General features: G+C 38.5%; 1 protein-coding gene across 13 annotated transcripts in view; it reads left to right on the forward strand.

Annotated features, from left to right (window-relative positions):
• Nucleotides 1-1,116: 1,116 nt before the first annotated feature.
• The window catches only part of pacs2 (phosphofurin acidic cluster sorting protein 2), a 44,755-nt gene continuing 24,325 nt past the window's right edge, over nucleotides 1,117-21,546 (forward strand). For all 13 annotated transcript variants that reach the window (XM_081350958.1, XM_081350951.1, XM_081350959.1 and 10 more), the window contains exon 1: nucleotides 1,117-1,542. In XM_081350958.1, the coding sequence (XP_081207084.1) occupies nucleotides 1,424-1,542 (119 nt within the window). In that variant the 5' untranslated portion in view covers nucleotides 1,117-1,423. The remainder of the gene's footprint in view (nucleotides 1,543-21,546) is intronic.

The raw sequence follows: 21,546 nt of genomic DNA on the forward strand, positions 1-21,546 counted from the left end.
TCAAATCTGATTTCAGTATCCTTCTTTTTTACTTTTGAACAACTTGTTTACAAGACCTGATCAAATATAGCCGAAATCCGATCAAATTACTTCGGATGACAAGTATTTTTAAGTATATTTTTAGTGAAATATTGTTATAAAATTGTGACTTTTAAAAGTAATGCATTACAATATTGCACTACTCTCTAAAAAAGTAAACTAATTGCATTAGTTACTTTCATGGAAAGTAATGCATTAAATTACTTTTGCGTTACTTTTTCTGACCTGGGCAAGATTTGTTTGTTTGTTTGTTTTTAATAACAAAAAAGTAAAAAAAAATTTGGATTTGGATTTACATTTGATTTTGGCAAATGTAAAGGCCCTTTCAAACCACAAGTGAAATTAATAAAGGAAGTGGCTAAAGGAAATGCGAATTCACGCCTACTTTCAGCTGTGCTGCCATTAGTTTGCATTTTGTTTTTATTCATTTTGAGGAATAGCCTACTAAATCTATTTTTGTGCAAGTGACTGGAGTATAAATGGGAAAACAAAGTAACTTAAGTTAACTCAGATATTATGTTGTAAATGTATAATTAATGTATTACTTGGAATAGTAATCTGATTACATAACTCGCGTTACTTGTAATGTGTTATCCCCGAAACTGATTGCCATTATAGAATGCTATTATAATATGTGTAAATGGTGTTCAGGATACTGGAGTTGCACTCTTTACTACATCATTTATATATGTTGACAAATTTAGCCAACAATAATATAATATAATATAGCCTAATGCCTACAGTATTCGATATTAACATGCATTATTATGATTTATAAATATTTTATCGGGACCAACTTCATTTTAAATGCAATGTTCCATGCATGCGTTTTGGAAATAAGCATTTTCATGTTTCAGAAATATCAGATTGCATGTGCATGTGCTTAATTACAAAAGTCTAGTATAATTACAGTAGGCTATGCTTAAATCCAAATGTCCAGTACTCGCAAGCAAGCTCTATAATAATGTACTTCAAACTGTGCCCAACTATCATGATGTGACTGCTTGTTTATAAACAGCACTAAGAACTTTGTCTACAGTTGTCCCGTTATTTATACTGACCATCCCGAGTGTGCAAGAGCGCAGATGCGCCAGTCGCGGGTACAGCGCGGGGTCACGTGACTTCCTGCGGCGAGTGACTGCTGCTGCAGTTTCTTGTCGCGAGCGCTCGGTGCACGCTGTGGAAATTCCGAACCACAGCGGCATGAAGCTGCACGCACACACCGCACGCGAATCGCCACGCCACCCGTGAACGGTAAGGCGTCTCCGTAGGGCAGCGGATTTACACCCGTTTTAGCGGAGGGGGGATTAAGATCCAGCGCGATCCAGAAGGAGAAGTTTGCTCACTGCGTCGGGTGGAGGTGAACGGGACACCAGCAGCGAGCATGGCGGAGAGAAGTGGCCGGTTGAGCTTCCCCGGCAGCGGGGCGCTGAACAGACCGGTTCCTATGAACCTGTTCGCCACCTGGGAGATAGACGGCTCGTCTCCCAACTGCATTCCCAGGTGAGAGTCATTCCCTCGGACGCCCAGGTAGGCTGTTTGTCAGCGGGCAGGCAGGTGCACGGCGGCGGCAGGGAGTGGTGTGTCTGTCTGTGTGTGTGTGTTAGACAGAGAAAGGGTGTGTGAACTAGTTAGTCTGTCATTGTGCTGCACTGTTCGAGCGCGTCTGATTGGACCGATGTCAGCATCGGATCAAGGTGGCACAAATCCAGTGGTGTTCTGCTGATTTAGTAACGCTTTTCTGTCATTCACCAGCATTAGTCGAAGTGTTGAAATGTGACCAGTAGTCTTAAAGTGTGCTGCGTATTATTATTATTGATGATAGTATCATTAATTTCCTTTTCTGCTATGCTTGGAGCGATGGGGGGTCTGACAGGTTCTGTTCGGTCTGCGAACACAAACAAAACTCCCTTGCCATTGTGACGTCAGGGTGCCACTCTCGCGCCGCGCTCGGCTGAGGTGAGGCGGCACGTGCGGTTTCGCCGGAGGGTCGAGCTGTCATCAACGCGGACCGGTTTCGTGCAAAATAAACCAGTGAATCTACTAGATGCACTGCAACCAGAAACATAATGTTCTGAGTGACCCAGATATTCATAAACAGCTGCTTCTCTTCTGTCTGAGTCATCAAAGTACTCTCTTTCTTTCTTTCTTTCTTTCTTTCTTTCTTTCTTTCTTTCTTTCTTTCTTTCTTTCTTTCTTTCTTTCTTTCTTTCTTTCTTTCTTTCTTTCTAATTAATAAAACGAGCTTGCTGTATGTGTGCTGGCATGCAGGTTGTTTTTTGTTATGATGAACTATGGGTGGTGTCCGCCATTGACCTTAAAGAGTTCACCCATAAAAGCAAAATGCCGTCATTATTTACTCAACCTCATCACCTCCAGGAGAAATTATAAAGAGGGACTGGAGCTGGAGCTTTCAAGCTTCAAAAGATATCATAAATCTCTGTGAGGAAGATTACAAGTCTTCTGAAGCCGTATAGCTTTGTGTGAGGAGCGGTTCGAAATGAAGTCATTATTCACTAAACAAATCATGTCTTTTCAATGAATCAGTTGAGTGAGTGTTTTTTTGTTTGTTCACCATTTGGATTTACTCACCCTCAAGCCATCCTGAATATGACTTTCTACTTTCAGCCAAACACAATCGTTACTGAGTTATTATATCCTGGATCTTCCAAGCTTTATAATGGGAGTGAATGGTACCTTGTTTTTTTAAGACCAAAAAAGCGCATCCATCCATCATAAAATAAATCCGTACAGCTACAGAAAAATATCCATACGTATGACTAATTATATAAAGTTATAATTATGGATAATTTTCTTACAAAAACGGCCTTTATTAACCCCTGGAGCCGTATACTTTTATGATGGATGGATGCGCTTTTTCGGGCTTCAAAAAACAAGGGACCATTCACTCCCATTATAAAGATTGGAAGAGCCAGGATATTTTTTAATATAACTCCTATTTTGCTTGGCTGAAAGAGGAAAGTCATATACACCTAGTTTGGCTTGAGGGTGAGTAAATTATGGGATAATTTTCATTTTTTGGATGAACTAACCCTTTAAAGGTCCTATTTCAGCAGATGACATCTGATTGAAGGGAAGGATTTTTTTTTATGAAAGATGACATCATACAAAGATTAGATTTGATTTCTTTTATGGTGCTTTTTTGTCATTTTGGCAGCCCTTTACTGTAAAGAAAAACACTTGACAGCCCTTTACTGTAAAGAAATAATCTCATTAAATTTACAGTAGAAAAGTGTCAGTATGGTTGCTAGAACTTAATCATAAAAAAAGTTAAAATCTTTCAATGTTTTGGTATGCCTGTGCATTTTACAACTTATAACTGTATATTTGATTCATTTATATAATGTTAATATACCAGTCTGACCAAAATCTGCTTTTTGATGTACTCTATAATATCATAGATGACACAATAAAGCCAGATCAGAGCTGTCGCTAGACTTTTAGTTCAATGGAAAAAAAAATCATACAGGTTTTGAACTACATGAGGGTGATGTATTACAGAATGTTCATTTTAGAGTGAACTACCCCTTTAAATCAGCCTGAACTGGAGCAAATGATGGAGAGGAGGATGGGGAATAAAGAGAGAGATGTGCCTTATGAATTCTTGATCATAATAAAAGATTCACAGCTGAACCACAGACACATTTTCCCTCGGGCCCTTTGTCTGCTCGCAGTGTGTGTGTGAGGAGCACGACATTTGACCGTAGAATTCCTACAGTTAATTATGTGTTAATGTAAAGGTCCGTTCTGCGCACATCATTAAAGCTGAGAGTAGAATCTGAGAGAAATGACTCATCTTATCACAATGAGACACTCTCATACATCCCTGTCTTAAAAATGAAATTAAATTCAGCTTTTAATGAGCTAATTAATGAGCCACAGCAGCTGCTTTTCTGAGCTTTTCGGTTTGATTTCCCCCCCTGGGCTTCCACTGCAGTGGGTGTGGCCTTGTCTGGAGATACTGTCTGATTGGCTAAGTCTGATGTGTTGGGCGTGTCTCCAATATAGTACTGGTGAAATATTCATATATTGTATATTTAGTTTATTCACCAGATTTCTGGTAAATTTTTTTATGCATTGCTGTTCTGTTATTGTTAGCTAAAATGTAAAAATTGTTTCGTTAATTAAAATATACAATATTATAAGGAGGAAAAGCTTAAATGTTAAATAAAGTACTAAAATTATTCAAACTGAAGTAAATTAAATGCTAAATATACAAATGCACAAAATTACTAAATCATAAGCTAAAGTTAAAATGAAACCAAAAATGTAAAAAAAATTTTTTTAAATATTAATAAATACTAAAGTTATACTAAAACAACTCTGATTATTGATTTGTTTGCTCTATTTGTTTTTGTGACCAAATATAAAAGTCCATTAGAACACACCACTTTACGTGTAGGCTATTTGTATATATTTTTATTTTATTTTATGAAACGTGTGTGTCTGGCAGAACAAGTGCTTTTGTGTTCGTCATGGTTCATCTCTTTTGCTTATTTTGTTGTCAAGTGTCTTTTGGAGGTTAAGTGAACGAGTGTTTTGAAGAGTGATTCTTTCATTACAACTTCTAAATTTATGACCTCTGAAGATAGTTTGATCAGGCGTCAGCTTCAAGCTATTCCTGAAGTGTTTGTGGTGGGCTGAAATCTGCATGCAGTTGTTTTGAATGCGAGTTCAAGCTGTTGATCTCCTCTGATGTTTGATTGTTTCAGTGAAGAAGAGGATGATTGAATTTGTGGTGAATTACTTTTTTCAATAAGAATCCTCATTCAGATTTACACGCTGCAAAATAGGTCACAGAATATAGTCCGAAGGCTGTGTGATTATTGTGTGTTATGGCAGATTTGATCGATTTAAAGGGGCTTAATATTAGTTCACTGTAGCTGCCATAATCCTCACGTTCAGTTAAAGGGATAGTTCACTTTGAAATTAATTTTTGATATGTTTTAGCTTACCTCAAGGGCATCCAAGATGTAGGTGTCTTTGTTTCCGCAGTAGTTTCAATTTTGATATTTTTAGGTCAAACCGTTCTTGTCTGTCAGTCATATAATGCAGGTCTATGGTCACTGTCTCAAAACACAAGCACAGAGTCCAAATTAAAACAATTCCCCATCGTCCAAATGAAACAATTCCCCATCATAAGTACACATTGATGGCCTAAGACACGAAACGAGCGGTTTGTGTGAGAAAACGAACAGTATTTATATAGTTTTTAGCTCTTGAAAACAGCACACGTCCAAATGGTCTGACGGCGCGGGCGAGTATAGATGTATACATAGATGTCGCCTTCGCTACTGCAGTTCATTGGAACGAAACCGTAGCCAAGGCGACATCTATGTATACATCTATACTCGCCCGCGCCGTCAGACCATTTGGACGTGTGCTGTTTTCAAGAGCTAAAAACTATATAAATACTGTTCGTTTTCTCACACAAACCGCTCGTTTCGTGTCTTAGGCCATCAATGTGTACTTATGATGGGGAATTGTTTCATTTGGACGATGGGGAATTGTTTTAATTTGGACTCTGTGCTTGTGTTTTGAGACAGTGACCATAGACCTGCATTATATGACTGACAGACAAGAACGGTTTGACCTAAAAATATCAAAATTGAAACTACTGCGGAAACAAAGACACCTACATCTTGGATGCCCTTGAGGTAAGCTAAAACATATCAAAAATTAATTTCAAAGTGAACTATCCCTTTAAGCTGTCAGAGCCGACACATTCTGACTGGTTGAGTCCTGCTGCAGTGAACGAAAACCAAAGGTAAATGAATGCTGTGAGACACAGGAATGTCAACCACAATTCAAAAGAGCAAAAGTATAAAAGCTTATCCACTTCTGCCTTGTTATTAATTCATTCAGTTTTCAGTCCAACATGTGAAATGCGTTGAATTTTTAATGTGTGAGAAACTTTTTTTTTTAAAAGCTATTGAACGATTTTTAAAACTATTATAAATAAAATGTGAATATTAGATGCAAAACTTTAACTTAACTTGAAATAAAAAATTACTAAAACTAAAACTGAAATAAAAAATAATGAAAGGTGTATGTGTGTATATATATATTAACACACATTTATGACAAAAAAACGCTAAATCACTAAAACTTAAACAATAATTTAAATGAAAAGTGCAAATATAAAGCTAATCCAAAATGTTATAATCGTACATAGTACTAAAATAACTCAGGAAGTTAAGAAGTTTTTTGGAGGTTATTCTCATATCATGATAAATCAAAATGTCCTTGTTCTTTTGAGTTCATTGTATTCTGAAAACATGAAGTTTAACTTCCTCCTGAAAGACTAAAAAAAACATCAATTGAAACTGCTGGCTTATTTCTGACTTCAGAAACCTAAATTTATGAACACATGGCCGCCCACAGTTACACATCAACACCCATTCACTGGTGAGCATGGCCTGCCCAGTCACGGTGACATAATACTGAGGGACTAGAAAATATATTGTTGGTCCCAAACACCAGAAAACTTATTTTTGTTTAATTATGACTGATAGATTTATAAAAATTCCATATATATTGTATAAAGAAATAAAAAAGCGAATTCAACGTGACAATCATTGTGGGATTGACAGTGGACCGGAGAAAGCGTTGAGAATGGCCGAAAGCGTCAAAAGGTTCAGCAGTTCACGACTTTATGCAAATAGCAGATGAAAAACACGGTCGGCAGCCAATCGCTGTACGGTTGAGATAGTGACGTCTGTCTTGAGCGTTTAAAAATATGCAGGTTGTGCCTGAAGTTTATGCTGGATTTAGTGTGTAAATCATATTGTTTACACATCGGACGCTTTGCAGTTGTTAAATATATGTTCAATATTGCAGTTTGGCGGCGTTCATTGTGATCATGCTGGCTGGGTTTACAAAAGTCTATAAAATTGACATGATATCTTTACTTTGGCATTTGGAAACAAAGCTTGCCTATTTCCAAATGTAATCGCGTGCATCTCTGCTGATTATATAGTCCGTGGCGTGTGTTGAAAACAACATAGATTAAACATTATAGCGTTGCCAGCAGCACCAAGCGGAGTTTTGCCGCTGTAGTTGTGCATGCACCGTAAACACCGTTTTTGACGACTTGCACACGTTTTTTATTTGGATTGAGGACGGCGTATTTGACTGCTTTAAAACAGAACCTTCTGAACCCTTTGGCTTGCAATACATGCGTTGTATTTCTCTCACGAACGTGAGAGTCTGCTTTTACTTCAGTTAAACACACATGAATCGTGGTGCAAAAAAAAGCAGTAGCGTCACTTCATAAAATTGAGGTTTAACCACTGGAGTCACATGGGTTACCTTAATTATGTCTTTACTACATTTCTGGGGCTTCAAAGTAGTAGTTGCGTAGGCTGTCAATGGAGGGACAGAAATCTCTCAGATTTAATTTAAAAAGATCTTCATTTGTGTTCCGAAGATGAATGAAAGTCTTACAGGTTTTGAACGACATGAGGGTGAGTAATTAATGACAGAATTATCATTTTTGGGTGAACTATCCCTTTAAATACAATCTTAGACTTTACAGTGACCCTGTGCTGCCGAGTGCGTGCACGACCCCCTTATGGTCCTTTGTATCTTCTCAAGTGGGCATCATTTTTACTCAAACAATAGAAATCTCTCTCTTTCTCTTTCTTTCTCTCTCTCTCTCTCTGATTGAACAGGCTGTGCTAGGCTGTCATATTTGTGTGTGTTGGTGGAGTGTGTGCTGTGTTCTCACCCAGAGGGAATAAACAGTCATGCCTTTGTCTTTAACGCACCCACAGCCATTCTTACACACACACACACACACACACTGACAGGAGCGGGATAAATAGCCGTATTGTTTATATGGTAAAGCTCTGTTTTGTTTTGAGGCGTTTTGTTGTGTATTTTCAGTACATTTTTGATTCGGAGGGATAGCAGATGCTTTAATCTCTTTAATGGGATGACGGTGCAACTCTTTTATTGCACATGGTCTGAGTCTGTACTCTGTACATCACTGCCTATTATGGAGCTGTTCAGTCATGATGTCCGTTTGTAGGCCAACCTAGAAGGCTAATTTGCCAAGTTCCGTCAGGAATTTTCACTGGCTTCTTAGAATAGCGGTTTTCAATGTATGTGTAAAGTGTATTTTTTACATATATTAACTATTACAACAACAAGGTTATGTGCTTGATGAATTTGAACCATTGTAGCTGTTTTTTCCTCACAAAAATAATAATAATAGATAATAGGAAATGCTTCTTGAGCTGCAAATCAGCATATCAGAATGTTTTCTGAAGGATCATGTGACACTGAAGGCTGGAGTAATGATGCTGATAATTCAGCTTTGGCATTACAGGAATAAATAAAATTTCATAATATATTCAGATTAAAAAATATATTTTAAATTATAATAATATTTCTTAATATTGCTGTTTTACGGTATTTTTAAATAATATAAAATATATATATATTTATATATTTAAGATAACTACTTAGAATTTCTCTATGCATATGGCAGGAAAGGAACTGACTACTTGCATACACCCACACACACACACATGCATGCCATGCGTGCATGTTTGTTTCACTATATTCACTGAGGACATTGCATAGACTTCCAATGGTTTTCTATGGCCTAATCCTACGTACATCTAAACCTACCCATAACAGAAAACATTCTGCATTTTTACATTTTCAAGCAACATTACTTAGTATGATTTATAGCTAGTCGTTCAGACTAACATTCCTCTGTTTTTGTTTTAAATGTGTGCTGATGTCTCCTTTTACAATTGCATCATATTAAACCCAGTTCATCAGGTTCTGTGAAAGCTACCTACGGTGTGTTGTGGTGTTTGATGTTTTTTAGCAGAGCTGTGCTGGTGTCTGCATTTAATTATTTGCATGTGGCCAAAAATGAAGTCAATAATCCTGCTTTTGGTTATACGGGTTTAGAACGACGTGAGGGTGAGTCAGTGATGACAGAATTGACATTTTTGGGTGAACAATCCCTTTAAGTCACCAAGATCCTTCTTCCTAAACCAAGTTACATTCATTTGCATTGATATTATTGTGCTGAAATGATTTATTTTAAACTCTGTTGATAATATTTTGTCTATTAGTTGTGCAGCAAGCTTTGTAAAGACTGATCATCAACATTACCGTGAGGTCCAGAGATTCAGAAGATTCCAGACCAAAATGGCATCTGAGCACACCCTAAAGAACAGATGCCTTACACCCTGGGGTTTCTGAGAGTCTGCAGTCCAAAGACAAAAATAGCTGGTTTGTGGACCATGACCTGGTCTTTCCCAGAAGCCCTCTTGTAAGCCAGCAGGAGTGGGTCTGTGAATTATGGTTAACAAGAATGCAAAACTAGCATGAACATCCTGATCACATGTGCATGACCACACGGCAGCGGGGCACATCGGTTTTGTTTAAATAAAGCTGTGACCACAGTGAAAAAAGCTTCACTCCTGATCATTGCAGGTGTGTCTGTTTGTTGTGTAAAGACAGCAGGTAACAGTGTTCAAACAAACAATGCACAATTATGTAATATACAGCATGTATGTACGAAAATATCTACAGCTGCACTGTTTTCTGTTCTGCATTTCAGATCAGTTTAGTGCTTCTCTCCTGTTAAGCGTGTGAATATTAGTCTGTTGGACTGTAAGAGGGATGGGTCACCATGGTTGACTAGTTATCCAACAACTGACTAGTCACGTAGTGAGGTCGACAATCTCAGATTTATAGGTATTCAGATGGATGTCTTTGACCGTTGACGGTCTGAACGCGTTGTTGTCTTTGGAGCTCTATCGATTTGATTTATAATTCTTGATTTTACTCTTTAAACTTACTTACAACAAACATTTTCTACTTTTCCTCACTGAGAAGCACTACTGCTCAAACCTCATAGTTACAACGCGGACTGTTGAGCAGACGTGTCTCAAGCCTGTTAGTGATTCTACGCTGGATACTCTTATAGGTTACTCCCGGGGATCACGGCTGAACGCGTCTTCTCAACACTCACTTACAAACATTTTTCACCTATCGTGCGTCTACTCTACACCCGTACCACTTAAAAGACGGATTATATCTAAGACGCTTGTCAGAAATTAGTATTAATTGATAGCATCACTGGTAGTGTCGTTGCTAACTTACTGTCCATCTGTTAAAATGGCGAATATATCAGATGCAAGTAGTCTACCTTTTGGTGCAGGTGAGGACACATTTGAGCTGCACGCGGTACAGTCTGAGCTGGAAGCTGTTGAGAAACAGATCCACGACCTTTTAGTGAGACAGGCCGAGCTGAGAGACCGGCGTTTAGCTCTTGAAACATCACGCGCTGATGCTCACAAATCAGAGATTAATGTTACTAACCGGCTGACTCCGACCTCGTCTACTCCGTGCGTTACTCGGCATCGGTTCCGAGCGCCAAGGTCGCGATCAGCCATGGTCTCGTTCACTCCGGCTCCAACACGCCACCACGAAGCCTGGATATTTCCGCAGCGGAAGACGCGAGTCAGGTCTAGACCAAGACCCTCTCCGACCCTCCCGGTTTTCGAGTTATCCACACAAAACCGCTTCTCCGCTCTTCGCAAAACAGAACGCGATGCTGTGATCATCGGTGATTCCATTGTTCGGCACGTCCATGCTACATCAGGTAAAAATAAGGTGCACAGTCACTGCTTTCCTGGTGCTCGTGTTTCTGAAATCGCTGCTCGCGTTCCCGAGATTCTGAACGATAACGAGCGCGTCGGAACTTTGGTATTGCACGCGGGAGTGAACGACATCAGGCTGCGCCAGACGGAAGTTCTGAAGAAAGACTTCAGGAATCTGATCGATACGGTACGCAGCACATCGCCTGATATAACGATCATTGTGTCAGGACCGCTTCCCACGTACCGTCTAGGACATGACAAGTTTAGTAGATTATTCGCGCTAAATGAATGGTTAACGTCATGGTGCAATGAGCAGAAACTGCTCTTTGTAAATAATTGGAATCTGTTTTGGGAGTGTCCTAGGCTATACCGTGCTGATGGCTTACACCCAAACAGATTCGGATCGGATCTTCTGTCAGATAACATCTCCAAAACGTTAAATACCTTTTGACTAGTAACCAAAAGTCCAAATCATAGTCTCTGCTGCACCAAATTAACTGATATAAATACTAGTGTAGAACATTGCATAGAAACTGTGTCTATTCCTCGTTTAGTGCAATCAAATAATAAATCTACTGCAGGATCTAGGAAAAATCTAATTGTTATTAAAACAGAAAATGTTGCTATTAGTAAACAAAAACAATTTCTAAAGCTAGGTCTTTTAAACATTAGATCACTCACACCTAAGGCAGTTATTGTAAATGAAATAGTCACAGATAATAGCATAGATGTACTTTGCCTTACTGAAACCTGGCTTAAACCAAATGATTATTTCGGTCTAAATGAGTCTACTCCATCAGGATACTCCTATAAGCACGAGCCCCGTCTGATTGGTCGTGGCGGCGGTATTGCAACTATCTATAGAGATATTCTCAATGTTACTCAGAAAACGGGTTATAAGTTTATTTCATTTGAAGTACTTGTACTAAATGTTACGCTCTTAGATGATAGAAAAACATCCCTATTATCTTTAGCCTTGGCTACCGTATATAGACCACCAGGGCCTTACGCTGATTTCCTAAAAGAATTTGCAAATTTTCTCTCAGATCTATTGGTCAATGTCGATAAAATATTAATTGTTGGAGATTTTAACATACACGTAGATAATCAAAATGATACGTTAGGGGCTGCGTTTATAGACTTATTAAACTCCTTTGGGGTTAAGCAAAACGTTACCGGACCGACTCATCGTTTTAATCATACACTCGATTTAATTATATCACATGGAACCGATCCAACCGATATAGATATCATTCCGCAAAGTGATGATGTAACTGACCATTACATGGTAACTTGCATATTACGTACCCCGGTAATATATCATGCTGCGCCGCGTTATCGATTAGGCAGAACAATCCTTCCATCCACCATAGATAATTTTTCAAATTGCTTATCGGATCTGTCTCAGCTGCTGCCTGAACCTAAACAAACAGATGAACTAGACGAACTAACCAGCACTATGAGCACCGTTCTCTCTGGAAAATGGGATATTGTTGCACCTATGAGACTAAAAAAGGTCAGAGAGAAAATTAAAGCACCATGGTACAACAATACTACTCGTGTTCTAAAGAGAGAAACCCGTAATTTAGAGCGTAAATGGAAACAAACTAATTTAGAGGTTTTTAGAATCGCTTGGAAAGACAGTACGTCACGCTATAAAAAGGCCCTAAAAGCGGCCAGGGCTGAGCATCTCCGCAAACTAATAGAAAATAACCAAAACAATCCTAGGTTCTTATTTAACACCGTGGCTAGACTAACAAATAAACAAGCGTCACCTGAACAAAATATTCCGTTACAGTTTAGTAGTAATGATTTCATGAATTTTTTCACTGAGAAAATAGAAAACATCAGATCCACAATTGTAAACGTTCAATCTTCAATCGCGCCTTATAATTCAGCCTCGATTATCACCCCGCAAGAACAATTACAGTGCTTTACAACTATAGAACAAAAAGAGTTAAATAAATTTATCATTTCCTCTAAAACAACAACATGTTTATTAGATCCCATACCAACTAAACTATTGAAAGAAGTGTTACCTATAGTGGAAGAGCCTCTCCTCAATATTATTAACTCGTCTTTATCTTTAGGTCATGTTCCAAGAACATTTAAATTGGCAGTTATAAAACCACTCATTAAGAAACCACAATTAGACCCAAATAACCTAGCAAATTATAGACCCATTTCAAATCTTCCTTTTATGTCCAAAATATTAGAAAAAGTTGGGTCTGCCCAACTGGGCTCTTTCTTGCAAGAAAATGACACCTATGAAAAGTTTCAGTCTGGGTTCAGGCCGCATCATAGCACTGAAACTGCGCTCGTTAAAATCACAAATGATTTACTCTTAGCTTCTGACCAAGGCTGTATCTCAATACTAGTTTTACTTGATCTTAGTGCTGCGTTCGATACTATAGATCACACAATACTCTTAGATCGGCTACAAAACTATACCGGTGTTCAAGGACAAGCATTAAGCTGGTTCAGATCATACCTATCTGACCGCTACCATTTTGTCTATTTAAACGGAGAAAAATCGATCATAACTCCAGTAAACTATGGAGTGCCGCAAGGATCTGTGTTAGGCCCTCTATTATTCTCAATATATATGCTGCCACTTGGAAATATTATAAGGAAACATGGAATTAGTTTCCATTGTTATGCTGATGACACTCAACTATATATTTCATCACGGCCGGATGAAAACGCTAAATTATCCAAATTGACAGAGTGTGTTAAAGATATAAAAGATTGGATGACGCACAATTTTCTTTTATTAAATCCAGATAAGACAGAGGTAATACTTATCGGTTCAAAAAACCGCCCACAAAACCTCCTTCAATACAACTTTAACATAGTAGGGTGTCCTGTTACTTTATCCTCTACAGTAAAAGACCTGGGTGTTATATTAGATTGTAACTTGTCTTTTGAAAATCATATTTCATATGTTACAAAAACAGCCTTTTTTCACCTTAGAAATATTGCTAAATTACGTAACATGCTATCTGTTTCTGATGCAGAAAAGCTAGTTCATGCATTCATGACCTCGAGACTAGATTACTGTAATGCTTTATTAGCTGGTTGTCCTGCATCCTCAATAAACAAGCTACAGTTAGTCCAAAATGCCGCCGCTAGAGTTCTTACTAGATCAAGAAAGTTTGACCATATAACACCAATTTTATCATCTCTACATTGGTTACCTATAAAGTTCCGTATTAATTACAAGGTATTGCTACTGACTTATAAAGCCCTAAACGGCTTAGCTCCAGTTTATTTAACGGATCTTCTATCGCCCTATAATCCATCACGCTCTTTAAGATCACTAAATTCGAGGCTTCTGGTCATACCTAGGATATCCAGATCCACCAAAGGAGGGAGAGCATTTTCACATTTAGCACCAAAACTCTGGAATAGCCTTCCTGATACTGTTCGTTGCTCAGATTCGCTCTCCCAGTTTAAAACTAGATTAAAGACGCATCTCTTCAGCCAGGCATTCATATAATATTTTAATCTTACAGTTAAATCCGGTCTCTACTTCATAAACGCCAGAGGAGAACTGGCCCCCGACTGAGCCTGGGTTCTCCCAAGGTTTTTTTTTCTCCATTAGGTCACCTAATGGAGTTTTTCGGTTCCTTGCCACTGTTGCCTTTGGCTTGCTCAGTTGGGGATACTTAATTTGATTAATCGATTCAACAGTGCTATTGATCTGCATTACCAAACGTGGATGTTTTACACCAGAAACATACACTGATGTACTATTTTATTTAATACTGTGAAGCTGCTTTGATACAATCTGTATTGTGAAAAGCGCTATATAAATAAAGTTGACTTGACTTGACTTGACGTTGTATCGCGTCTGTTTTTTTTATTGTTCTCAAGTAGACCTTTTGCTCAGAACTAACGTTACAATTTTTTTTTAATTACTTTTAATCAGCTGTTCTTAAGAAAAACAGATTTCATTCACTTAACATCACCTTAAAGGGTTACTTCAGGATTTAGCATTAAGCTTTGTATTAGTAGAAAACCTGTAGTATTTTCCAATTACCATGCTTTCCCCCCTCATATCCCCCTGAGAGGAGAGATTTATGTATTTTTTGTCTGGAAAAAATCCTCCGATGACGCAAAAATCGTCATTTTGCGTCATCGGAGGATTTTCTGTCCAGAGGCTAAAGACTACAGCCAGTAGATGGCGTTGTTCCGCATGTTTTCAACCCACCCATACAGGGTGGGATCTCACTCACAGAATGTACACAGTATCAGCCGTCTTTCTTTGGAAGCTAAGCTAGCATGCTCTTGTTCTGTGGAGAAAGCTGAATAATAGGAGAAAGCTGAGTAAGTAGGGGTTACCATCTTCCTTTTCCCGGACTTGTCCGGCGGGCGAGACTGTTAAAAATGTCCGGGATTCGGCTTTTGCGTTCTGCGGTCGCCATTCATTGTTTACATGCACACCTCTCGTTTCAATCTAACTGAATTAATTCCGATCGGTGAATCTGACTGTGGTGTTTACCTGAACGCTAAACAAGTGATCGGTTGATGTGTGTTTTAACATTGCTAAGAAAATTCCCGCTCCTCCGTGAGAGATGCGAGACCCGGCGCGTCTTAGTAATGAAGCCACCGGCCTCGCGCCGTTCTCCCGCGGCCGTCAGCCTCGTCCTGCTCGCCACAGTAAACATGATGAATGGCGACTGTAGAACGCAAAAGCCGAATCCCGGACATTTTGGGTCTCTAAATCCCTGGCAAACTCATCACTTACTTAGGCTAGCCTTGTTGTTTTCAACTGTGCTCTCTAACCGGTAGGCGTGGCCTCCTAAGGCAGCGAAGCAAGTGCATTCTGGGAGTTGTTGTCTTTCATCCACATAAGCCAAAAATACATTTTCTGGCTTTTCTCAGTCTAGAAAGCTCCAAATTCAAAAATTTCTCCACATTTCTTCTACTTAAATGACCTATTTTAAATACACATTCATCTTCCCAGAGGTGAAGTATCCCTTTAAGTTTGACAAACAGAAAGTGTTTAAATTAGGGCTTATATACAGTGATTGCATTGCATTATAAATATACATTATCCTTATGAAAATACCTGAGTTGGCTTGAAGAACACAAACTTATAATACTGTCGCAATAGTGTGTTAATTCTCTTCATGTTTAATCAGTCAGAATGTCTCTCTCTGCGTTTTATTCAGCTACAGCAATGGAGTGGTGCAGGTATTACGTCACTTTGTAGGCCGCATCACGCTGGTTCCCTCGACAAAAACCCAATAGGATTGTCCCATAGGCTTTTGGATTATCGCTAAAAACAAGCTCTGTGATCAACAAAAGTTTATGATACTTACACGTTTTGTCCACCAATGTTTATTATCACAAATGAACACAACTTTTATGAAGCCTAAATGCAGTGGCCAGAAGTAAAAAGCTAAAGGTAAGGCAGGCTATCCCACAAATTCAACGTCACCATCACTAAGCTTTCGACAACTCTGTTTTTATCTAAAACCATTTACCCAGAATGTTTGAGTTAGAATAAGATCACAATTATAACCATAACGATGCTGTAAAAGTAGACTGAGTTTACCTGTTCAGTGTGATGGCGTTTAATGTCCTCGACAGCCTCTGTAGTCGCATTTAGCCACTTGTTAGCAACCGCCTTTTTCAAGACGCGTAACAGCTTTCAAAAAAGTGGGGTAATATTGATGTGTTTTGTGTCATAGAATAAACATGAAAGTGTCTTGAGCTTGTGTTCACCACAGACCTTATTTGAGCCATTTAACCAAAAACCCATTCAAAAAACCCATTGGCTTCGGGGCGATGGAACCGGAAGTGCTCAAATGCTAACTCGCTTCTGCGTTTTGGCCTACAAAGTGATGTCATACCGACAATACCGACACCTACTGTACGTTGGGATGGGATGTCAAACCGATTCTGGCACTGGGGAATTTACATGTCATTTTATTATACGTGTAGTATTCATTTGAAATATTACAGATTATTGCCAATACCGGTATATTGCAACACCCCTAGTTTTAGATAAATATTTTTGAATGGTGCTCACACATTCAGGTTTTAAAGAGAGTTCAAAAGAATAGCATTTATTAGAAATAGTAATATTTTGTAACATTATAAGCGTCTTTACTGTCACTTTTCATCAATTTAATGTATACTTGCTGAAAAAAGCGTTCATTTCTTGACCTACTTTTGAACAGTAGTGTATATTGTTTTGTTTTTTTAAATAAAAATAGAAATACTGCCCATATAATGGTTGGTTATAAAGTTTGGTTTTGTTTAACAATAAGTAGGTCACCTAGAAATAATGTAGGGTCTTGTGATCATTTGGATATTTTTATTTGCCCATTTTACTTATTGGATTTAAAGATGTATCTGCTGTCCTTAAAATGAATGCCACCTTGTTGGATTTTTTTTTATTTTTTTTTTATTTTTTTTTATTTTTTTATATAATGATATTCATTCATTCATTCAGTGTGTTGCAAGTCCAAATACTTGTCACTGTATGCATAGGTGTATTTGTGGGGCATTTATAATGTTTTAAAAATAAAGACTCAGATTGTACTAAAGTAGGTGTTTCTGCAGCTGGAGTAACTAAATGCTTGTGTTTCTGATAAGCGTGTGTGTGTGTGTGTGTGTGTGAAATATATTCAGTGATAAAGTAGGAAAATGTAGGTCAGTTGATTTTACAAGGAAAAGAGATGCATATGTGCATGTTGACTCGTTTGTTATGTTTGACTCTGAAATGTTTTCAGCATGTGTTAGTCTTTAACTGCAGTTCTCTGGAAGCTAACACACACTGCGCACACACACACACACACACACACACACACACACACACACACACACACACACACACACGCGCAGCTGTTGCTAATGAACTGAATGAAGTCAACAGAGTGTATCCAGAGAAACGTGGGCTCGTGCTCAGGTGAAACACAGATGGATTGTTTGCATCGGTTTATGTTCTCCTGCATTAAAGGCTTAGGTTAACTCGATCTCTCCTGTCTGTCCATCTTAAGAAAATCCGTGGTGGTTTTTTTCCTCCGTCTATCTGTTATCCACAGGTCAGGGACTCCTGTAATCTCACCAGGGTGAAATGAATTCAAATCTACTGTGTGTGAATTACTGTTTATATTGTCCATATCTCTCTCCCTCACACATACACATAGTTTTATTGCAGTCATCGGGACAGATTCCAGGTTATCTTGACTCTCTGCTACACATAATTTAGAGTTTCAGATAAAGTAATGTGGAAAATATAAGTGTGCACACAGTTTTCTTGGTAAAAACTATGCGGTTTATCCGTCATTTGCATACGGTGGCGTCCAAAAGTTTAAAGGGTCATGAAACCCTAAAACATATTTTTTGAGATTAACATACATGTACAGGTTTCACATCACTGAAAACAAAAATAGCACTATTTATATTTATTTTTAATGGGGAAGTGGTTATTTTTTTTTATTTTTCTGAGCCATTTCTTTCCTCTGGTTTAAAAATCTAAGTTGAATCAACGTCACAAAATGTGGGATATATGCCTTAATTCGGAGTGGTGACTGGCTGGAGAATACACGTCTACTTCAGCAGTTTCTGAGCTTTTCTCAACATTATTCATGAGAATAAACTTTCAATCCAATCACTGTGCTGTATAATGCTTGAGATCATAGCACAGAATTCAAATGTGTTTACGGGCGAGAGGGCGGGGCAAACTGTCAATCACAAGAGATCATAGCAATAGCAAACTGCAACGATCCAATCAATTCCCGATAGACGAAATCAAGTCCCGCCCTACACTTTTTCTTGTTCGAGAAGCCACTTCACTCGGATATACAGTACTGTGCAAAAGTCTTAGGCATGTTAATATTGATTGGTTCATGATAGTTGTTATAGTCTTTAATGATAAGATTATTGGGAGTTTTTTGTCATAGGGTTATATTTTTAACTCTTATAGCATCTTTGATGTTCCCGGCCTTTTAAAAATTGCTTGTAAATCGCTCGTTATGCTATATTATCACCTTTTTGTCAGCTTGTTTTCTATCAATTAGGGCTCGTTTTGTATTTCTTTTTGGATCGTTGGCCTCATTGATCTGAGCCTATAAACCTCAGTTTTTGAGTGATAAAAGCATTATTTGTGGATAATTTTGTCAATGTTCAACAAAATATGGGGAAAAAATGGCTCTGTTTATCACAAAAGTGTGCTTTAATGTTTAACTAGGAAGTTTGTTTTGAAATGCTCTTATCTTGCACAAAATGGCACAAAGTCACACTTGTGGTGGACCTGGTCAAACATGACCGACCTACAAAAATTAGCTTATAAATCTCTTATGATGCTATATTATCACCAAATATTGGATTTAATCTTTGTTTTTAAACTCGTTTTCTTTCAATTAGGACAGGTTTTGTATTTATTTTTGAAACTGACTGATCGTGCTGATTGAATGGAAACGAGAACATCTGACCTTTTGTACAAAGGAGTTCAGTGTGTCACAAATCTGCTGACATTCTTTTACTTGTACATTTCATTTCATCCTAGTGATCTTATAATATTTCCTAAAACTTCTTCTTTGTCAATATTCTTTATTTTCCAGGTTTCATACGTTTAGACAGACTCAGCAGAAATTAGTGTGTGTGTTTGTAATTGCATGTCAACCATTCATGTGCTTTTCATACCAATGAAAACTTAAGCTAAATTATAGACTTACACACTTCTTAGTGTGTGTGTGTGTGTGTGTGTGTGTGTGTGTGTGTGTGTGTCTGAGTGTGTCCCTTCCAACAGTTACACTAATGAGCGTTGAAGTCTTTGAAATTGAGCTAATTAGGACCAAGCTGACCTTGTTAGAATAGTATGTGAATGTGTGTGTAAGAACCTGTGTGTGTGTTTTTAGCATCCAGAAGTAAATGTAGGTCACCTCTCTGGGGTTTACTCACTTTCAGACACATGCAGAATATTTGGACCGTCATTCTGATGAGATCACATACACTTGATTCCAGCATGGAAACGGCCCTCAAAATCCTTACTCACTTTGAAAGCACACACAAACAAACTGTGAATTCGAAATGGTTTTGTTGCTTTTAGTCCTTGTGTGTGAGGCAATCTCTGCTAGTGCACATATGTGATAGTTTGCAGTTAAAGGCACAATATGTAACTTTTTTGCTTTAAAAATAGCAAAAATCACTATATCTGTTTTATATATTTTTTAGTTGTGTACTTACATTATCCCGACTGCTTCCAACAACTTTGAAACCAGGAGAAATTTGTAATTTAATTCGAAGACACGTACCGTTTCTTTATTTCCGTTTTGTCGCCGCCAATGGCGTCATATCCGCGTTGTCCCTGGTTTCCGCTCGTGCTGCCATAGCAACCAGAGCTATGAACCAGAGCCCTCTGATAGTAACCAAGGCAACAGACGTGGACAACTGTGTAGTTCGCAATGTCTATTTGAACGCTGTTGTTGTTTCGTTCAAACATTATGGACCATGGCAAGCAGACTTTGGATAAAAAAGGAGAACTAAAGCGAGAATCAATATCAGCGCGGTGTTTTCGAGATGCCGTGAGCTCCACATCCGAGACTTCGACCGCTCCTACATGTACTTTATTAAACAGGTGAGCACATTTACATAAAACTAATCAATGTTTTATAGTTCAACAATGATAAAATGTCAGAATATGATCAGTATGTTATTCTAATGTTGATCTAGTTTACTGCTAGTCTCATACAGACAGACTAACACATACATTTCAACACATTCAAATGCAGTTTAGTGTGCTAGTGTAATGTTAGACCAAGTGAAACAGCGCTTTACCTCACAAGTTTAATTTGTCTAATAAACTGACCTGTGAGTAGTAATTCTGCGTGTAGTTCGGTAGAATGAAATGTCCATATTCCTTTTATATCCGCGGGAGCTCGCGTCGCGTGTGGAGCTGATAGCTGTCTCTTAGCAATCCCGAACTGCTTCATATCACAGTCATGATAAAAACATCGATGTATTCAGTCAACCATAAACATTATTAGATCGGTTGGCTTGACGTTGACGACAAGATCCATAATTCTTAGCAAATGTTGCGTTGCGTCATCAAACTACGCCTTTGTTATTGTAAATAGGTTAGCAGCGCTAAAGTAAAACCCTGCCCTCTGTTCAATATTCTGTTGCACTTGGAAATACATCACAACACTGAAGTAAAGTCGGTTGCAACTTCTGGTTCATGAGGACTTTAAAATGGGTCTCTTCCAGGAAAATATACCCCAAATATGGATGACTCATCATGCACTGTGCAGTTCTCTGTCCAATCAAATGCGCTCTAGAATGTGAATGTCCCTTCCCCTCACACCATCTGCAACTGACAATGATGGCTATATATATATATATATATATAGTGTGTAATTTAAAGGCACACTATGCAGTTTCCGTTTTCTCAAACAGCGCCCCATAGAGTCGCTGTGGAGTACTTGTATTTAATGTTACTGTTGCAAATACGACTCACGCAGAGCCATCTCTGCACTCTTCCAACCGCGCTTTCTTCGTTTTCTTCGTCGACTCTGCCATGATTCGCGTCTGAAATGCGTGCTAGTGTCTTCCATAGAGGCTGCTTCATATGTTGTTGATGTATGTGACGTTGTGCCGTAAAGCAAGTCGTGATTCTCGCGAGATTTGGCGGGGCGCCACCTCTCAAACTTGCATTGCTGGTTTTGCCAGCGGCGTCCGTCCGTCCGCCCCCCCCCCCCCCCGTTTTGTTGATATCGGGATGATTCGCCCTACTACGAGTTCGTTTACCATCGAAATGATTTCGAAACTGTTATGATAAGGTACAAATCTTGCATAGTGTGCCTTTTAAGAATCACTAGCAGCACCAAAAATAACAATT

The sequence above is a fragment of the Scardinius erythrophthalmus genome (assembly GCF_964197995.2).
Source record: "Scardinius erythrophthalmus genome assembly, chromosome: 21".
Classification (NCBI taxonomy): Eukaryota; Metazoa; Chordata; class Actinopteri; order Cypriniformes; family Leuciscidae; genus Scardinius; species Scardinius erythrophthalmus.